At 44.8% G+C, this 18,518-nt stretch overlaps 1 protein-coding gene across 1 annotated transcript in view; it reads left to right on the forward strand.

Annotated features, from left to right (window-relative positions):
- Positions 1-18,518, forward strand: part of UQCC1 (ubiquinol-cytochrome c reductase complex assembly factor 1) — a 704,652-nt gene that overhangs the window by 126,951 nt on the left and 559,183 nt on the right. Inside the window, exons 3-4 of the mRNA XM_069243832.1 lie at positions 6,359-6,463; positions 7,388-7,495. Coding sequence (XP_069099933.1) covers positions 6,359-6,463; positions 7,388-7,495 — 213 coding nt within the window. The remainder of the gene's footprint in view (positions 1-6,358; positions 6,464-7,387; positions 7,496-18,518) is intronic.

The raw sequence follows: 18,518 nt of genomic DNA on the forward strand, positions 1-18,518 counted from the left end.
TATACCTGGAGTCAGCTGCATTCTCCTCATTATCCTCCTCTTCATCACTCCCCATGTCCTCTTCATCAGCCATTGGCACAGCTACCCCCTCTTCTGCATCCAGCAATGGGATGTGATGACTCAGGGCCAGATTGTGCAGCATGCAGCAGGTCACAATGATCTGGTATACCTTCTGTGGATGGTAGAGCAGAGCACCCCCTGAGACACGAAGACAGCGGAACCTGGCCTTCAGCAGGCCGAAGTATCTCTCAATGACCCATCTGGTACGACCGTGGGCCTCATTGTAACTGCCCTCTGCAGCAGAGGTTGGATGCCTCAAGGGTATCAGGAGCCAGTGCAGGTTGGGATAGCCAGAGTCACCTGTGTGCACAGAGGGAAGAGGCATGTCAAGACCGGGAGGGCAATAGGGCAGGGACACAAGGGTGTAGTGAGCTGAGGGGCACACATCTGGAGGGGTACATACCGATGAGCCAAGCCCGGTCCCTCTGGAGTAGTGCCATCATGTGTGGGACGCTGCTGTTCCGCAGGATGTAGGAATCATGCACTGAGCCTGGGTACCTTGCTTTCACCTGGGAGATGTACTGGTCCGCGAGACACACCACCTACACATTGACCGAATTATAGTTTTTGTGATTTCTGTACCCCTGTTCATTCCTTCTGAGTGGCACCAGGGCAATGTGGGTGCCATCAACAGCCCCAATGACATGTGGGACATGTGCCACAGCGTATAATGCTTGAGGGCAGCACAGCAGCCACATAGGGGTAAGTACTCACCCTCACTTGCAACATGTGTTGGCATGGTGGCTCTGAGTGGGCACCATTGGGTGGTTGTGGCTTCGATGCTAGGGACAATGATGTTCACTATGGGTTGTGTCCATCATGGCATGATTGGCATCACAGGTGTAGGTAATGCCATGCAGTCAGTGGTAGTGGGGTAGACTCCTCCAATGTTGAAACTGTGTGGCCACTTTCTGGCTAGATGTGCTTACCAGCTCATGGCAAGAGGATGATTAGACCTGAGATGTCAGGGCCATTGTGATTGGTCCTGGCCAACCACTGTGCCAGGGGTGGATCCATGACCTCATTCAGCTGGCAGGCTCTACATGTGTGCACCAAATGGTGCACCAAGTGGTGACAGTGGTACTTGACAATAGCCAAGTAGACTGCCAGCTAGCTGTGCAGGATCCTGTTGGGTGTGCAGTCCCCTGCAAACCTGTCTCAACGGCCATGGGTAGTGGGCAGGTACTGGACAGGTGTGGTGGGTATGACACCCCTTATGTACATGTTTACATCAGTTAAACCATCAGTGGTTGACGTGCATTGTTGCAGTTTCCCCCATGGTGCTCCCTAGTTGTACGATGCTCAGAGGTGGGCATAGTGTATCATGGCATGGCATCAAATGCTGATGTTCTACTCTGTGTGACTGTTGTGCTGGCATTGACCCATTGCACCCTCTCTCTCTCTCTCTCTCTCTCTCTCCCTCCCTGTCCTCCTCTGTCTTTGTGTGCATCAGCATCATCTGGCATAGGAGAAGGGGCACTGATGAGTGGGGACGCTGCAGCCCACGGGACCTACGAATCTGAAACCAGCGGAGCTGAGGGGACCAGTGGGACAGAGGGTGAGGGGCGTGCCACGGGGAGACCGGATCAACGACCACATCTTCTGATTCCTCCTCCTTTGGACGCTCCCTGGTGGTGACAGACCCATCTGGGACCATTCCAGCACCATCCTTGTCTGCCATCCCCTTTACCAGCACCGCCCTCCCTGTAGCTCCCCACCCATTTACCTGTGCCCGCTCACCCAAGAGGGTGGGCATCTCCTTCGCCGCATGCACCTCTGCCCCTGCTCCAGTCAGCTCTGCTGTCCTCAGTGAGGAGGCTATTGACCTCCTGAGGTCCATCTCTATGGGGCAGACAACTGTCGTGAATGCCATCCAGGGACTGGCATCCCAGATGCAACAGTGCAATGCGTTCCTGGAATGCATTCACTGTGCCTTGTCTGGCTTACATAGATTGTTTCAGGCTCAGACCTCCTCCTTGACGGCAGCTAGTGTCCCCTCTACTTCCTTCCCCCCCTTCAGCTACCTGTTCCCATACCCACATCCCACTCCCATCATCCATTCAAGGGACACCTACTGACATACATGCATCCACATCAACAGACACGGTATGCAACCACAGACGCCACTACCACCCCCATGCACACACTCAATAGACACATGCAGACATGACAACATCAACACCCTGCACTGACTCTCTCACCACCTCCCCCCTCACAGTCGACACACCACTCACACCTGCAGTCAGCATCACATCACATCAGTCACTGCAACAGCACCAGATCCTCTGACCCGCATTCATGCACCCCATACACCACTGGCACAGGCAGTACATCTCAACGCCCACACTCACCCACCCAACAGTCCCCCAGCACACATATATCATCCACCCACGCACCTGCACCCAAGGCACCTACATGTACACACCTCCCAACTATACCCACTCCCTCCACTCTCAAACGTCCTTTCCTTGACCTCACATGTGTCCCAAAAAAGTTTCCTTCATGATTTTTATCCGTTCCCCACCACTGACTCAGTCCCTGTTCCCCCTCAAGTGCCCTGCTACCCTTCCAATGCCCCAGCCTTCCGCCTCCCAGTCTGCCCCTGCACCTCTGCCACCTGACACTTCTGCCCCTGTCACGTCCACTGCTCCTGTTCCCAAACCCAAGCCTACTCTCTTCAATTCCAAGGCCAAGCACAAACCCCCCCAGGGTTAACCTCCCTCTTCCAAGGGAAAGCCCAAGGACCCCCATCTAAGTCCACCCCTCTGGACCCCCCTCCAAGCCCAAGCCCCTCCCCTGCCACCCCGCCACCCCTGCATACCCCATTGATGCCCCTGCCCTATGGAGGCCTGCAGTTTGCAGTCAGGAGTCAAGTTGACGCGTCATCTTGTGCCCAATGTGCTCGGGCACTGTGGACTACTGGAATGGACCTTGAGCCTGAGTATTCAAAGTTTCATTCAGAATTATCACTTTTCTGATATATCTACATCACCACACCATTGGTGTTGATGGTACCTACCTTGTCCTGGCTTTCCTTCCACATGTATGTGTGGTAGCTGTGGGTATTAGTGTGTGTGTGTGTGTGTGTGTGTGTACGTACGGGTGTTTGTGTGTCTCTGCGGGCATGGCTTCCCGTGTGGTGTTCGTTTTGTGTGTGTGTGTATATACTAACATTGTTCCCTCCAGTGTGTGCTAGGCTGGTGTACTTAAAGTTGGTGATGTGGTCGCCGTTGTTGGTCCGGGAGTTGCAGGACCAGGTAGAGTATTGGGAGGAGTTGCAATTTGTGTGCCATGACGCCTACGGGCGTGCCTGGGTTCCTGAAAGTAGGTGTTCCCTTTTATATTGTTAATTTCCGCCAGGCTTTTGGTGGCAGTGGTTCCGCCCTGGAAATCCTGAAGATGGCTGCTGCCTGGCACGTCAGCCCTTTCGCTGTAGCGGGCCGAACGGTGACATGGCTATGTTCTGCAGGTGCCTTCCCAATACTTGTGATATGGCGGTCTTCACCGCCGGGCCTGCGGCAGTGCGTCCAACATCACTGCGGCGGTACTCTGACCACCAGACTCGTAATGAGAGCCTAAGTGTAGTTAACAGTTGGCCTTTTTGCATTCCTCCCAGACAGCCACACAATAGGGGGACTGGATGTTAGCAGGATTGGGATGAGCGGAGCTGTGCATAGCCCAACTTGCACTTCAAAGATTCTGCCTCAGCGAACACACTAAGAACTTCACAGTAGGCTAATGTACCCCCAGACATCCTGGGACCAGGGCAGGAGCAGAAAAATCTTGACACTTGTGTGGGGGGAAAACTCTAGAAGCTTCTTCAACTTCAAAGCAAGCACCGGTGATAAAATTAGAACCCTCTGACCCAATATTCAGTACAATCTTGAACCTGTGGATTGTACAGGACAGCTCTACTGCCTGAAGCCTACTCTGCTGTCTGTGAAGGAAGAGCCCAGCAACGCAAGATCTGCACTTCCATGCTACACAACCGACAGCCCATTGTGACTGCCATCGCCAAGCTCTAGCAATGACTGTCTGCGATGCCTGACAGGATCTTCACACTACAGCGATGACCATCCATGAAGCCTGGCCTACAGTTCACACTACATCGACAGCCATCTGCAACACTCACCTTGCTCCTTGAGACTTTCTCCACCGCTCACTGAACTCTTTACGCCTGACATTGAGCTTTAGCTCTTTCAGCTGGACTTGCCTTGTCCCTTTATCCAGCCCACACTCCAATCACGACTGGCCTGAACTTATGACTTTCACTTGATCTTGCACAGCCAGATACCCTTGAGTGGCGCTTTGCTTTTAGGCGCTAGACTTAACTAAAATCTTTAAAATTGCACATCTCTAATTCTTCTGTTTGGATTTTTGTCATTTTGGTGTCAAATAATGCATTAAAATGTGTTGTTTGAAATTGGTGTGGGATTTTTCTTGTGTTGTGTTTTGACTTTGCTGTGTGTGTGGTGCATAAATACTTTTCTGGCTCTAAGTTAAGCCTGACTGCTTTTGTGCCAAGCTACTGGAGGTTTAAGGGCAGTTGAATTCAGTGATTGTTATGGCTCACCTTGACAGGCATTGTGGCTGTTTATTGAGAAGGGCTCACACCCCTCCTCAACCAACAACCCAGTTTTTCAGAACCAGTAACTAATGCTGTCCTTGGAAGTAAGTATCCCCTACTACAATCCTAGAAAAGGTCCCAGCGAGGGTGGGAGAAATATGAAAGAAGAAGATTATTTGAGAGGCCATTCCTTTTTATCAGTTAAAAAAAACAAAACAATAAATCATGTTACCTAGGAACAGAAACTAAAAAACATAAAGTCCCCACCTCATCAATCTGCCCCACATCCCTGAGACCTCCTGTCTGCAATAGATGAGGAGAAGAAAAGGCAATGAAGTGGGGCAGACATCTCGTCCAGCACAGACATAGAGTATTCTCCTTAACCATCATCTGAATTACTCGGAAGCAAACTAAGACACGTTTTAGAAAACGGTATTATTGGCAGTGAAATCATGTCACAGATCTGTCCGAAATGTTTTTTTGTAATCCGTTTTGTTTTTTAGTTTTCTTATGTGCTTATACTGACAGTGTGAAAACAATTTGGCTTTGCTGTTACAACTGAATATATAAATTAAGAAAATAGGGCCAGATGTAGCAAGCCGTTTGCATGGCGCAAACTGCGAAAAATGCAGTTTTCACCATGCAAACGGCCTCACGCAATGCTCATTCCCAAATTGCGAGTCTGTACCGACTCGCAATTTGGGAATGCGACTCGCAAATAGGAAGGGGTGTTCCCTTCCTATTTGCGACGCGCATCGCAATTCAGAGTTGCTTTGTGACCGCGAATGCGGTCACAAACCAGCTCGCAGTTACCACCGGTGTCACACTGGTGGTACCACATTCGCAAAAGGGAAGGGGTCCCCATGGGACCCCTTCCCCTTTGTGAATGTCGACATAAATATTTTTTCTGAGCAGGCAGTGGTCCTATGGACCACTGCCTACTCTGAAAAAAATGAAACCAAGTGGTTTCGTATTTTTTTTTTCGAAAACGGGCTGCAAAATGAAAAAAAAAACTGCTTTATTTAAAAAGCAGTCACAGACATGGAGGTCTGCTGACTACAGAAGGCCACCATCCCTGTGAGTTCAGGGACTCGCTATGGGGTCGCAAAATGCGACCCACCTCATTAATATTAATGAGGTGGGTCTTTGCGACCCCGTAGCGAGTCGCAGAAGGTGTCTGAGACACCATTCTGCATCCATTTTTGCAACTTGCGAGACGCTCAGACTCGCAATTTGCAAGTCGCAAAAACGGATTTTGCTTTATCTGGCCCATAATTCCTTTCTTTTAAAATGCAGTGTTCAATAGAGTATCCACGTTTTGGTCGGTGAAACAATTTGAAACGAAATATGTATTGCAAAAGAGTGTACCAGAAGTCCCATTCTGTCCCTCACCCCCTATGCTTGTTCTTTTAGCTGGGTGTATAACATCGTTTACTTGGTGTGTTCCATATGGCAGCTTGTATTTCTGCAATTTTCTTTGTTTATATATTTTTCAAGCCAGTTAGTCTTGAGATGCACATCAAGCATTTTTGTACCAGTTCTCGTGTATTTTTTGCAACCATGTTAGCTCTGCGGGGCTTTCTTCTCGCCGCAGTCATATGTCTCCAGGAGCAACTGGAGTTCAGCAATGTACAGTGATTGGTCTGTTTTCCATTGTTGTAACCGAAAATAATTACCACATGTGTACATGATACTTATTGACTATAAAGTTGTTTTGTTGTCCCTTTCCAGGTTCGCCAGACGTGCATCTCTCAACAGAAGAAATTATGCCGTGGGTTTTTACAAAATCGTCTCTTACTAATGCAGCCATTGCGTACACTACACAGCACTTCAAAGGTGACCTCTTTTTTTCCGTTGTAATGAAATAATTGTGTTAGTGTTTACAAATACTAATGAAACCGATTATTTACTGGCTTGTTTCTTTCACACTGGTTTTTATACTGTTGTCACCTTCTCTGTCTCCCATTTACGTAGCTTTTCTATCTTTATCGCCACTCTCTTTTACGCCTCTGCTTATATCTTTACCCCTCGTTTTGCTCGTATTTTCACTGTCTCTTTCTCATATTCTGTATTCATGAAGCCCGCCTTTCGTTTGGTCTCCTTGCCTTTTAAAGCCCTCCCCTCCCCACTCCTAATTCGTTTATGTTTTTCAGAAGCGAAAATATGAAATTATTTTTGATGCTTCTTATATATATACAACAATTTTACAAAAGTCTTGTCGTCCATATTTTCAGTTAGTAAAAACTCACCGGATAAGTAGAGTTTATCATGCATAAAGTTAACATAAATGTGATAGATTTGTAAATAACGCTGGTGAATGATATCGAACAGCTAATAAAAATGACACCGGTTTGGAAAGGATTCAGACGTCGTTTCCTTTGCAAGTCTTCCCTCAGACCCCCTGCATGATGTAAGTGCATCTGCCTTCTCTCGTTTCACTGGCACCTTGCTCCTTGTTTGTCGTGCTATTGGCTATGTAAATGTGGCACTGCTTTTCCCGTTCTGCCCCTTGTGACACGCAGCTCACATTGAGTACGTTATTTATCTACCATGCAGAATACTATTGATTTAAACGAAGGTCAGGACTCAAGGTATCAAGAATAACGAGTGAGTGTTGTGGAACGCGTTTACTTTTTTCGCAGACCTACAGACTTGTGCACGCAGTTTTGTGCTCTGTCTATGCTGTCAGCTTAAAAATGAAGACGTATTTCCATTTTCAGGCTGTAGTATAAATGTTTGTGTTTGTGTTCTCCTCTCTAGGTGTGTACTGTAAAGAGCAATCTACAACCATCAGAAGAGGAAGTTGGAGCTTTTACTAAGATAATAGAAGCAATGGGATTCACTGGACCATTGAAATATAACAAATGGGTAAAATATTTATTTCATAGCATTTAATACTTCGATCTAAAATAAAATGATATAGTTGACATAGTGAGGCAATTTTCGGCAGTTTTTTTCTGAGTATCAGATTCCGAGTGAAGTTCTAGATCTGTTCTGAGGGGAGGAAAAGCCAATTTTGGAACTTTGGGAAATCTTGTTTCAAGTCAACAAGGCTGGTCTTTAGTTTCTATCTCCTCACACCAGAAATGGAAAAACACAGTATCAATCCATATCTTTTGTTTGACCACTAATAATTTACAGAATTGCTGTAATAGAAGTGCTCTAGCACTTTTATAAATAGGTGTTGCAGTCGTCAACATGTCTGCATCCATTGACTGACTATGGAAATGTCTAGTAAGCATATCTTCCTGTGCATATAAAGCTGGAGACTGAAGTTTGTGCAGTTCATAGCTGCTTGGACGCTGAGCATTGTATCTGATAAAGCTTTGCAGAATTCTTCACTTTGGCTTTTGCAAATGACATGCCAAATAGACTTATGTTGCTGCCTGAGATGATTTACATCACCTCTTATACGCCCTCGAATGTTACATGTTGCCTGTGTAAAGCAGCCATTCTTGAGTTTCTGGAACGTGCTACCTTAGTTAATGCTCTAACAGGTAATTTCCATCAAACACTTCCGGTGTCAGCCTTTCCTGCACAATGAGTACACAGAAGCAAAAGAGCATACAAGTAGTGAAATGCGTATTTAAAGTTTCAAAAGAAGTTCACATAGTTATTATAATAGTAGTAATTGTCACAGGCTACTCGTCGTTTATGTCTTTGGCCTACTGGAACTGCAGAGTGGTCTTGATTCTTGTAGGTTCTGCCTTGACCAAGGTAAGGGCGGCCCTTCTGGTAGCCACACTGCTGCTGCTGACGCAGGAATGCCAAAAGGTAGTCCGTGCCTTCCAGAGGGAGTCCCAGAGGAAAAAACCCCAAAGGGAAAAACCTCTATAGCAGGAACTCCCTGGAACAAAAAAAGAAGCAAAAAAAGGTAAGTCTTCTAACAAGAAACACAATACCGGAAGAAGCTGGAACAAGCAAGGAAAAAACTGGAGAAAAAATAACAGAAGCAAAGATCACCACCAAAGGAAGTGTTCAAGCGCAAGGAGAACAAGAATCACACACCTTATATACCCTAAAACAGGAAATGACTAACAGGAAGAAGAAAGACACCATATTGGATTGGGAAAAAATCATAGGAGACTATAGAGAGAAGGCGGCATTTAAAAAAAAATGTCCTAAGGCATGCAGAGAAAAAGAAAGGTATGCTGGGAGAAAGAAGAACATGGCTGCTAATTCTGCAAATAAGAACAAGAGGAAAAGGAGAAAGAAAAGAAAAAAGAAGAAAAGAAGAATGGAACAGGCTGCACCAGTTTAAGTGAGGGGTTGGGAGGAAGGTGCTCACGTCTACTATCGAAGGCGCACCGTGCCCAAGACACGCCAAGGCCCCATGCCCACTTTTGGGCCTTGTGTGAGGAAATAAGGAACAGGAGGGGTGCGGCACGCTTGGACGCCAGGAACTGTGTCCGCGCCTCGAGACGAACGCTCGGGGCGACAAGTAATGACGTTTGGGCAAAGTTATGATATTGTCACACTTTGTGACCAAAGATTTAGTTATTCAGAGGGTATCATCCTTTATGTAGGGAGGAAGTGTTGTGTATGTGCTTGTAAGCCCCTACCCATGACACCTTCACAATCCTTAGATGTATTCAATCCCTGTTAATATAACAGTGATTAACTGTTAGTGTATTAGAGGTTAAAGGTAAAGCACATTTCTAACTTTGCTGTCCATGTATTTGTCCCGTACGAAGCATTTGCTGAAAGTTCCCAGCGATTTATATATACTATACCTTTTGATAAAAGTAGAACACAGCTGTAGGAAAGTACCATCTTGCCTGGCATGTTAACCCCATTTTTACGTGTGTGTATGTTTGTTTTTGCCTGTGTCACTGGGATCCTGCTAGCCAGGAACCCAGTGCTCATAAGTTGGGCCCTGTATGTGGGTTTACCTGTATCACTGAGACTCTGCTAACCAGAATCTCAGTGTTTATGCTCTCTCTGCTTTTTAAATTGTCACTGCAGGCTAGTGACCATATACATCAATTCTGATTGGCAAACTGGAACACCCTTATAATCCCCTAGTATACGGTACCTAGGTACCCAGGATATTGGGGTTCCAGGAGATCCCTATGGGCTGCAGCATTTCTTTTGCCACCCATAGAGAGCTCAGACAATTCTTACACAGGACTGCCACTACAGCCTGAGTGAAATGACGCCCACGTTATTTCACAGCCATTTTACACTGCACCTAAGTAACTTATAAGTCACCTGTATGTCTAACCCTCACTTGGTGAAGGTTAGGTGTGCAGTTACTTAGTGTAAGGGCACCCTGGCACTAGCCAAGGTGCCCCCACATTGTTCAGGGCAATCTCCCCGGACTTTGTGAGTGCGGGGACACTATTACACGTGTTAACTACATATAGATCTATACCTATGTGTAGGTTCACAATGGTAACTCCGAACATGGCCATGTAACATGTCTAAGATCATGGAATTGTCCCCCCAAGCCAAATCTGGTATTGGGGTGCCAATCCCATGCATCCCAGGGGCTCCAGCATGGACCCCGGGTACTGCCAAACTAGCTCTCTGGGGTTTTCTCTGCAGCTATTGTTGCTGCCAACCCTCAGACAGGTTTCTGCCCCCCTGGGGCCTGGGCAGCCCAGTCCCAGGAAGACAGAACAAAGGATTTCCTCTGAGAGAGGGTGTTACACCCTCTCCCTTTGAAAATAGGTGTTAAGGGCCTGAGAGGAGTAGCCTCTCCTGGCCTCTGGGAATGCTTTGAAGGACACAGATGGTACCCTCCTTGCATAAACCAGTGTACACCGGTTCAGGGAGCCCCCAGCCCCTGCTCTGGCGTGAAACTGGACAAAGGAAAGGGGAGTGACCACTCCCCTGTCCATCACCACCTGAGGGGTGGTGCCCAGAGCTCCTCCAGTGCCATCTAGAATGCAGAGGTTTGAGGGCACAATGGAGACCTCTGAGTGGCCAGTGCCAGCAGGTGACGTCAGAGACCCCTCCTGATAGGCTCCTACCTGGTTAGGTATCCAATCCTCCTCTGAGGGCTATTTAGGGTCTCTCCTGTGGGTTCCTCTTCAGATAACAAATGCAAGAGCTCACCACAGTTCCTCTGCACTTCTCTCTTCGACTTCTGCCAAGGATCGACCGCTGACTGCTCCAGGACGCCTGCAAAACCGCACCAAAGTAGCAAGAAAACTAAAAGCCTCATTGTAGTGCCTAATCCTGCTGGCTTTCTCGACTGTTTCCTGGTGGTGCATGCTCTGAGGGCTGTCTGCCTTCACCCTGCACTGGGAACCAAGAAGAAATCTCCCGTGGGTCGACTGAATCTTCCCCCTGCTACCACAGGCACCAAACGTCTGCATCACCGATCCTCTGGGTCCCCTCTCATCTTGACGAGCATGGTCCCTGGAACACAGGAGCTGAATCCAAGTGACCCCGACAGTCCAGTGGTCCTTCTGTCCAAATTTGGTGGAGGTAAGTCCTTGCCTCCCCACGCCAGACAGTAATCCTGTCTACTGCGTGAACTGCAGTTGCTAGGGCTTCTGTGCACTTTTGCAAGACTTTGTTCGTGCACAGCACAGCCCAGGTCCCCAGCACTCCGTCATGCATTGCCCAACTCGCTGAGTTGACCTCCGACTTCGTGGGACCCTCTTTTGCTGTGCTTAGACGACCGCCATGCTCAGATTTCTTAAACGCCTGTTCAAGTGCTTCTGCGGGTGCTGCCTGATTCTGCGTGGGCTCTCTCTGTTGCTGAGCGCCCCCTCTCTCTACTCCTCCAAGGGGCGACCCCCTGATCCTTCCTGGGCCCTGGCAGCACCCATAATATTCAGCTGCGACTCTTGCAGCTAGCAAGGCTTGTTTGCGATCTTTCTGTGTGGAAACAACTCTTCATCCTCCAGCACGCCGTGGGACATTTTCTGAGCTAAGGAGAAATTCCTGGCACCTTCCGTTGTTGCAGAATCTTCAGCTTCTTCCACCCGGAGGCAACCCTTTTTTGCAGCTTTGTCCAGGGTTTAGTGGGCTCCCGCCCCCCCTGGACACTTATGTGACTCTTGGACTTGGTCCCCTTCCTTTGCAGGTCCTCAGGTCCAGGAATCCGTCTTCAGTGCTTTGCAGTCAGTTGTTGCCTTTGCAGAATCCCCTATCTCGACTTTACTGTCTTTCTGGGGTAGTAGGGCAACTTTATTCCTACTTTTCAGGGTCTTGGGGTGGGGTATCTTGGACACCCTTAGTGTTTTCTTACACTCCACCGACCCTCTACACACTACACTAGGCCTGGGGTCCAGTCGTGGTTCACATTCCACTTTTAGAGTATATGGTTTGTGTTGCCCCTAGGCCTATTGTCTTCTATTGCATTGTATTGTGTTCTGCAGTGTTTGCACTACTTTTCTAAGTGTTTTACTTACCTGATTTTGGTTTGTGTGTTTATTACTTACCTCCTAAAAGAGTATATCCTTTGCAATACATTTGGCATATTGTCATTAAAATAAAGTACCTTTATTTTTAGTAACTCTGAGTATTGTGTTTCTTATGATATAGTGCTATATGATATAAGTGGTATAGTAGGAGCTTTGCATGTCTCCTAGTTCAGCCTAAGCTGCTCTGCTATAGCTACCTCTTTCAGCCTAAGCTGCTAGAACACTACTAATCTACTAATAAGGGATAAACTGGACCTGGCACAAGGTGTAAGTACCATCAGGTACCCACTATAAGCCAGGCCAGCCTCCTACAACAGCACAGTATACTTTCTTGTTCGCTAGAAACCTAAAAAGTGAATAACTCATCTTTGATAGGCCTTAAAACTAAACGAGTGGTCTTAGCATTGGTAGGTACTGACATTTTAAAGTGGTGGGGCGTAAAAGTTGGGTATGACTTTTATGTAGCGACAAATTTACTGAGAAAGCAAGGTTTATAAAGCAATGGGGATGTAGTCTTGAAATAGTAAACACATTAAACACCACCCTATATCTTACTGCATTAATACATTCAACAGTTCCTTTAATGTGCAGATTATACAGTGCAACAACTTCAGGCCCTTTAAAGTGTGTGCTTCTTGCCCAGTGTCTTGCACTGCTTGCAGCATCAACCTAGGAAGAAAATGCTGTGACCAGGCATCAGATGGCACCAACAGCTGCTGGCTGCAATCAATCAAACAGAAATATATGCAGACAGATCTTTAAGTGGGATGAAAAAAGTGGTGGGTCTCTAAAAGGGAGCATGTAAACCACATTTCTGTGATTCCCATAATGTGTCACCTAGCCTGTATTGTGGTTTCTCTCTGAGATGTTATTGCATCCAGAAATATAACACAATAACTGACATACACCTAAAACCGGTCAGTACTATTGGCTTTGTCAATGACTGTAAGCTGTTTAAGATAAATGAGTAACAACAATGATTAGTTATAAAAAATTAACATTGGACATTTTTCAATTGTGAGACTGTGAATGAAATATTATTGAGACTATAGAAGGGGTCTGGCTTCAGTTGATTTATTTGATTTTTATTAATTAAAGTGCATAATGGTTAATAAAAACCTTTACACAATTTGTAGTAAGATAAAATTCTCAATACACATTTCATAAGTACCATGAGATCACATACAATTTTTTTTTTTGTACAATACCAGATTCTAAATAAAATCCTTAAAAACACTTAAACTTTTTTTTAAATTCAAAATTGTTTCAGGATATAATAGGACGTTTCCCAAGCTGAGCCTGCTCAAATGAATCTTAACTTCTAATATTTGTTCTTAATGAGTACACAAGACCAATAACTATGAATTGGAACCGAATACTGTAAGAGGCAGCTTCCTAGCCGCCACCACCTTATTGTATTTTGTTTGTGTGAATTTATACAATATAATTTAACCTGCTAAAAGACCACAACCTCAACCGTACCCTCACATTATTTTATTTTACATTATCCATCCATTTTTTTAGCGACGTGGATTAAAAATGTTGTTAGTCTTGCATTTAAAATAATATCGGATGATGTAAAACTAGCAATTACTGCTTGCCTACATGTGTATTTATTCCTCTGGTTAAAGGCCTCAATAAGATATCTTCTGAAATCTTGCTTTAGAACATCGCATGTACAGATCCAACGTACAAGGTTCCCAATTCCACTCCCGCATAAGATACAGGGGAAATTGGAACTAGATCATTCCCAGTGAGGAATACCAGTACCTCCAGCCGATCTGTCAGCCAAAAGACCCTTCTCCATAGCGAAATAAGTTTTCTTCATAATACGGTAAATAACTTTTTAAAAAGTATTGAGAGTTAAGTTCTCATCCCATAGAGTCTCCGCCCCAAATCATCTAAGGCTTGGTCTAAATATACCCAGGATGGAGAGTTAGAGTTTGATCTCCACTCCTGCCAGAGTGCTTGACTTAACCCACTCTCCCTTGCTGGTTGAACCTGTTTCCAAATTTTAATATAGGCGCCGTGTCTTGCAATTAATTGGTTCATATACCAAAATTCCAACCTGATTTGGGCCTGAGATGTAATCACTGGAAGATGAAAAGGAGCTTTAAAAACCTTACCAATTATCCCATTAAGGCTAACTGCATCTCTACCTCTCAAAGCTTCACTACCGTAGGTGATACTGGGACCTAGTTTAGTGGATATACTTTGAGGAAAAGGGTGATAGCTAGGACCATCTCAGGATCTTTGCAGAGTGCAAAATGCAGGCAACAGCACATTCCCTTTTTGCATTCTCAGTTTCCTGGGGAGTCAAAGACCCCCTCTCTTCAAATATTACCCTCAGGTATCTGTAGTGTTTGACTTGTTCAAGTTCCTGACCATGAAGATACCACTTATGCGTTTTATGTATTTTTTTAAACTTATTTCCATAGTCTTTATTTTCTTTTTGTTTATAACCATTACACTTTGTTCGGCGAACTCTGCTAGTTTCACTATCAATCGCTGTAATCCTACTTTGGTGTGACTTAGAAGGATTACAACATCCGTATATAGCAAGCTTGAAATAGAGAGCTCCCCAATCTTTGGTGGGTGCGCATTAACTCCATTTAACATAGTGGATAAATGGGATATAAATAGATTAAGAAGATAGGGCGCGAGCACACAACCCTGTTTGAGAACGCGTTCGGTCTTAATTTTTCTTGATAAAGTAGAGCCATCCCCTACTTTAACCCTTATACAAGTGTCAGTGTATAACATCTAAATACCTCTTAATAACTGTTGTGGAATACCCTATTGGGTTAATTTTGCCCATATCTGGCTACACTGGACCAAGTCAAATGCGGATTTAAAATCCACAAAACATACGAACAAAGGGCGTTTATTTTGACTACATTGATCTATAATTGTGGTAAGAGATAAAATATTTACCGCTGTACCTGGTCCTTTGATGAAGCTTGTTTGATTGACCGGAATGATGTTGTTTTTGTGTGCCCAGTTCTTGAGTTCCTCCAGAAGGGAACCAGTGTAGTATTTAGATTCTGAGTCAGTTAGGGTGATTAACCGGTAGTTCTCGGGGTTGGCTCGTAGTCCACCTTTAAAAATTGGGTGAATGATGGTGCCTTTCCAAGAAATTGGAATAGCTTCTAGTTCCAGTGCATTATTAAAAACCGCGGCCAACTTCTCTGCCCAAAAACCTGGGTTTGTTTTATATAAGGCGTTGGGGATCCTATGTGGGTCCAGAGAACAATCCTTCCTACTCTTATTGATAAGTCTAGTGATCTGGGCAGCAGTAAACAATTGATCTTTTCCATCATTGAGCTTGGGGCGGGTTAAAGTGTCTACGGTGCCCTGATCGTGAACCCCTATAAACCCCCCATGGCTCGACACAGCTTCTTTGCTGTCATTTGCTTGGTTAAAATATTGAATTAGAAAATCGTACCAAGACGATTCAGAAATATCTGAGCTAGTCGGGAATGAGGGAGGTTTGTTTAAGTCGAGTACCATTTTTCAAAATGCCTCAGTTATTTTTTTCCCCTTATAAATAAGGCATTTGTCCAAACGTCCTGCCATTTCCTTGTTTTTTCATCCCACATCTGTTTCCTATATAAGCTATTTGTATCTTGTAGATCTTTTTTAATATAAGGATCAGTTGGATTCTTCTTAGCAAGTCTTAGTAACCTATTCCTCTTTTTCCTCAGTAAGGCAATAATAGCTGTTATTTTTATTTTATCTCTATTTCTTGCTTTTTCCAATGCGTTATACTGATGAACTTGTAATGTTTTTCAGAGAGAAAGACAATTGCAAATTGTTCCAAGAAAGCAGACCATTGAAAGATAGGACTATCAGTTGGGACAGTAACTGATTCACAAATTAGTTGGGTTAACAGCAACTCTGAATTGGTACTGGTGACTTTAATCGTATCACCATGCCGTCAAAGCTTCTTATATTTGGTCGTGGTAATATTTCTGGTATGAGTAATGGCAGGTTTATGCATTGGATAACTATAGTTCATTTCCCTGCTTTGCAGACCGTGATCACTTAAATCTGTCTTAATTAAATGATAAGTGGCTACTAGAGTTAAGAGTGACAGGGTGACCACCATATAATCCATTTTGTGATTCGTTCCTGAAGGCATAGCAGGTTGGTGCAGTGGGAATATCCTGTTGGTACCTTCATTCAGGATTCTGAGGCCTAGTGCCTCCAACTTCTTAACAAATGATACCCCCTTGCCCTCAATTGAGCCTTTACCATTGCTTCCTAGGAATTGTTGAGGGACTAATCACATAAAGTCCTGGTGCACGATCTGTTCCTCTCTTTCAAAGGGTTGCAATAATTTCATATCGAAATCCCCCGTTATGAAGAGCTCCTGCGCATCTTGATTCTTGCAAACCTGTTAGAATTTCTTCTACTAGTTTTGCGGTCATAAGTTTCTTGGAATCGTGATCAGGGTGAATATAAACATTAATTATCAGGAGGGGTCTCCTTACCTTTTTATGCCAGTTAAACAGTTTTATTATTAAAAGGTCTGTACTTTCCTCTTGTTGTTGCATACACAGTGCTTTTAGCCCTGCTGCAATGGAGGTCACCAAGTCACCCTGCAGTCGACCGAACTTTTTCACCTTATATGCTGTGGAAAAAATCCCATGTAGCCATCAGTAGAAAATGGTTTAGTCGCCTAGGTCTCCTGTAATAGCACAATCTGAAAATCTTTTAATAGGTCTTTTAATTGATTATTAGTACTGAGCCCGTTTATATTCCAGGAGCATATTTTTAGGGATTTAGTCAATCTTAGTGATGAGTGATAAGTCTGTCAGGGTCTTCTACTTTTATGAAGGACGGCTGAAAGCCATCCTAAACTAAGTTGCCCAGACTCCTGTCCATTATTCAGAGAATAGCTTATCAGATGATAAATAGCTGGAGTAGAATTGCCTATTGCAGTTTTAAGAATTGAATAGGGTTTTTAAATGCCGCTTTTTCGTATGATTTGTGATGTCCTATTTTCGATTTCTAAAGGTTCTGGATAACCAGTCTGCTGGGGGATTCTAATCTCAATTCCCCATTTTAGAAAAAAACACTTTTCTCTTCAAAGAACCTGTTAACAAGCTGGGTTGCAGCCCAAGTCACCATGGTGGATTCTCGGGTGGGACTACTTCCTACCTCTGCCCCAGTCAGAAATTTCATATAGTGTATATCTACAGATTGGATGTTCTCCAGCGAAGGTGTTGCTCTCAAGAGTTTTAAGATATTACCACGATTTAGTAGGTTGTGTGGGCCCCTGGTTTGATACTGTGGAGAAAAAATTATCTTGTTTCCACCTCCAAGGCAGTCCCCCTGGCAGAAATCTGTCATTATCTTGGCTGGCTTTTCACGATTGACCATGCTGGGATTTATTTAAATTAAGTGGGGTCCTTTCCCGGTTAGTTCCTACCTGTGGCATTTGATTTAAGCCAATATCAGTGCTAACTGTCTTTGGATTATCTTCAAAAGACCCTGGGTACCCACCTCTTCCGTGTAACCCCTGCCCTGTGGACAATGTCTGTCTTCTAACTATTTCATAACTACTTGTTGCGATGGCTTCTGCTCATTGGGCTACATTTTCGAAGGTGTTGTCAATTAGCATCGCTATGGAGCTCCTCCTTAGCCCCTCTTCTATTAGGATGTCACTTTCGGACCCTTCTTTACAATCTCCACAACACACATCTGGGTCGGCTTGTGACTTTATTTTTCAGTTACCCGGGCTCACTCTATTTGTTATTTCCACTTTCTCCCCAGAGCTTAAATTAGGTTCCCAGGGGCCTAATGGGACATTCCCCTCTTTTTGATTATTAAATAGTGGAAATTTGGGAGTCAGTTGACTGCCATTGTCCCTTATTTTGTTCTTTAGACTACTTCCTGTCTTGTTAAAGGTGTTCAAGGGGTTTGTTGTGTTAGTCAAAAATTCACGAGTTGCCCCGGGGACCCCCTTCAACCTTTTCCTATCTTTTCTTTCCTTTTCTATTTATCTTTTGGTGGCTGGCAGTTTCAGTGGTTTTTCTGCTTGGATACAAGGGGACAAGGAAATGGCTATGGAGGGGGGTAGTGAGTTGTGGTTGGATATTCCTACAGCAGTGTGTACTATCTCTTCTGATGGAATCTCTATAACGCCTTTGTTTTCATAACGTTGATTAACCTCTTTTATACTATATAACCTACCCTTTCTTCTACCCCATATTCCCTAGCCATCTGTTCACCCCCATTTCTCCGGACAGTATCTCTTAGTTTACTTTGTGAATGCATCACTAACTCGTCATCAGTTCTCTTTCCTAAGGCACGATTGGCTTTAAAATCGTCCATTAATGAAGCTATTACGTCCGTTAGAGTTACAAGCTTACCAACTATTGGACTACAAGTGCAGTCATGTTCAATTGATTCTGCATAGGATTGAGCTCGTTTTATCAGAGCTGTTAGGCCCGCCAATTTTTTATCAATCTCAGAGGCAGACTGAGCCATAATGTTTAAAAGGTCCA

This window comes from Pleurodeles waltl, chromosome 7, assembly GCF_031143425.1.
Source record: "Pleurodeles waltl isolate 20211129_DDA chromosome 7, aPleWal1.hap1.20221129, whole genome shotgun sequence".
Lineage (NCBI taxonomy): Eukaryota > Metazoa > Chordata > Amphibia > Caudata > Salamandridae > Pleurodeles > Pleurodeles waltl.